A 1,138-nucleotide genomic window follows, 5' to 3' on the forward strand; every position below is an offset into this window, starting at 1 on the left:
TAATAGACTCATCAAGCTGAAGATGCTCAGTCATGCCTCCGCACCGGATCACGAGTAGGTACGCTGTGATCAACTAATCCTGCGATCACTAGCCTGTTTAGATCAGTCATTTCTTGATATATTGATAATCTATCAAATATATCTCCTAACCTCCTCGCTTCTGACTTATGATTTCACTGGGTGGGCGTGATTAAATTATAGAAGGTGTTACTGGTAAGGTGTTGTCAAACTACAATACCTCTGGTATCTTCAACATCTAAATCATAAATTCACAAGCAAATTGTATTTTGAGTAGGATACATACACTATTTTCATAGATAAAATTACACACAAAGATGTGATAAGTGAAATAAGCCTAACATGTTAGGTCGCATCTTATAGTTCATCTGGGCTTTCTGAATCGATGGCATAGTAGTTGCTATGAGTATATATACTCATGATATTATGAATATTTATGATCGGTTGCAGTATTCAGGGAGTGATTTCTGTAATTGCCAGCTTTCATGTACCGCTAAAAATCAGCATGGAAGTTATGTGGAATACCTTGGAAAATTCTTGATTCTTGTTGTAATAGACAACATTCATCGTATGTACGTTTGGTTTAAGCCTACCATACTCTGAATTGGTCGTTCTATACAGCGGGTTCAGCTTCGGACGATCATATCCCCCAAACTTATCTACCAGATATGAGTATTAGTTAATGTCTACCAGGATTATTGAAGCGATATGGCAATCTTTTATCAATTCGATAGTATTCTGATGTCTGAGATCCAAGTGTGTTGTTTGCTGAACCGTTGCTCATATCGCTGTTTTCTGCGCGCATGTCATCCAGTGACTTCTTATTTTCATCCATATAATGTTCCCAAACGAGAGTAGTATTCTCTGAACAAAACGTGGCGATGCTTACTTCTTGTTGCGATCGAGTCTGTTGCCATGGTGGGTAATTTCTAGTAATAATATAAACAAAGTCACTATGATTAGCCTATACACGCAGACTGGCTAATTTACATTATTCAGAAATACCAGCCTATCTTTCTTCATTGCTGAAAATATAACCTAGTCAAAATTCCGTGAATAACTTATTAATTCTAACGGTTGAATTTGTTAGCTTTACAGGACTATCTACAACAGGTGGATT

General features: G+C 37.0%; 1 protein-coding gene across 1 annotated transcript; it reads right to left on the reverse strand.

The window, feature by feature from the left end:
* Positions 1 to 697: 697 nt before the first annotated feature.
* On the reverse strand, positions 698 to 853 carry Smp_200610 (uncharacterized protein; the record flags this gene model as incomplete). Its single annotated transcript, XM_018794518.1, has 1 exon — positions 698 to 853. One exon carries the CDS (start codon positions 851 to 853, stop codon positions 698 to 700), a length of 156 nt encoding a protein of 51 aa, XP_018648923.1.
* Between the last annotated feature and the right edge of the window lie 285 nt (positions 854 to 1,138).

This window comes from Schistosoma mansoni, chromosome 1, assembly GCF_000237925.1.
Source record: "Schistosoma mansoni strain Puerto Rico chromosome 1, complete genome".
NCBI classification, from domain to species: Eukaryota; Metazoa; Platyhelminthes; class Trematoda; order Strigeidida; family Schistosomatidae; genus Schistosoma; species Schistosoma mansoni.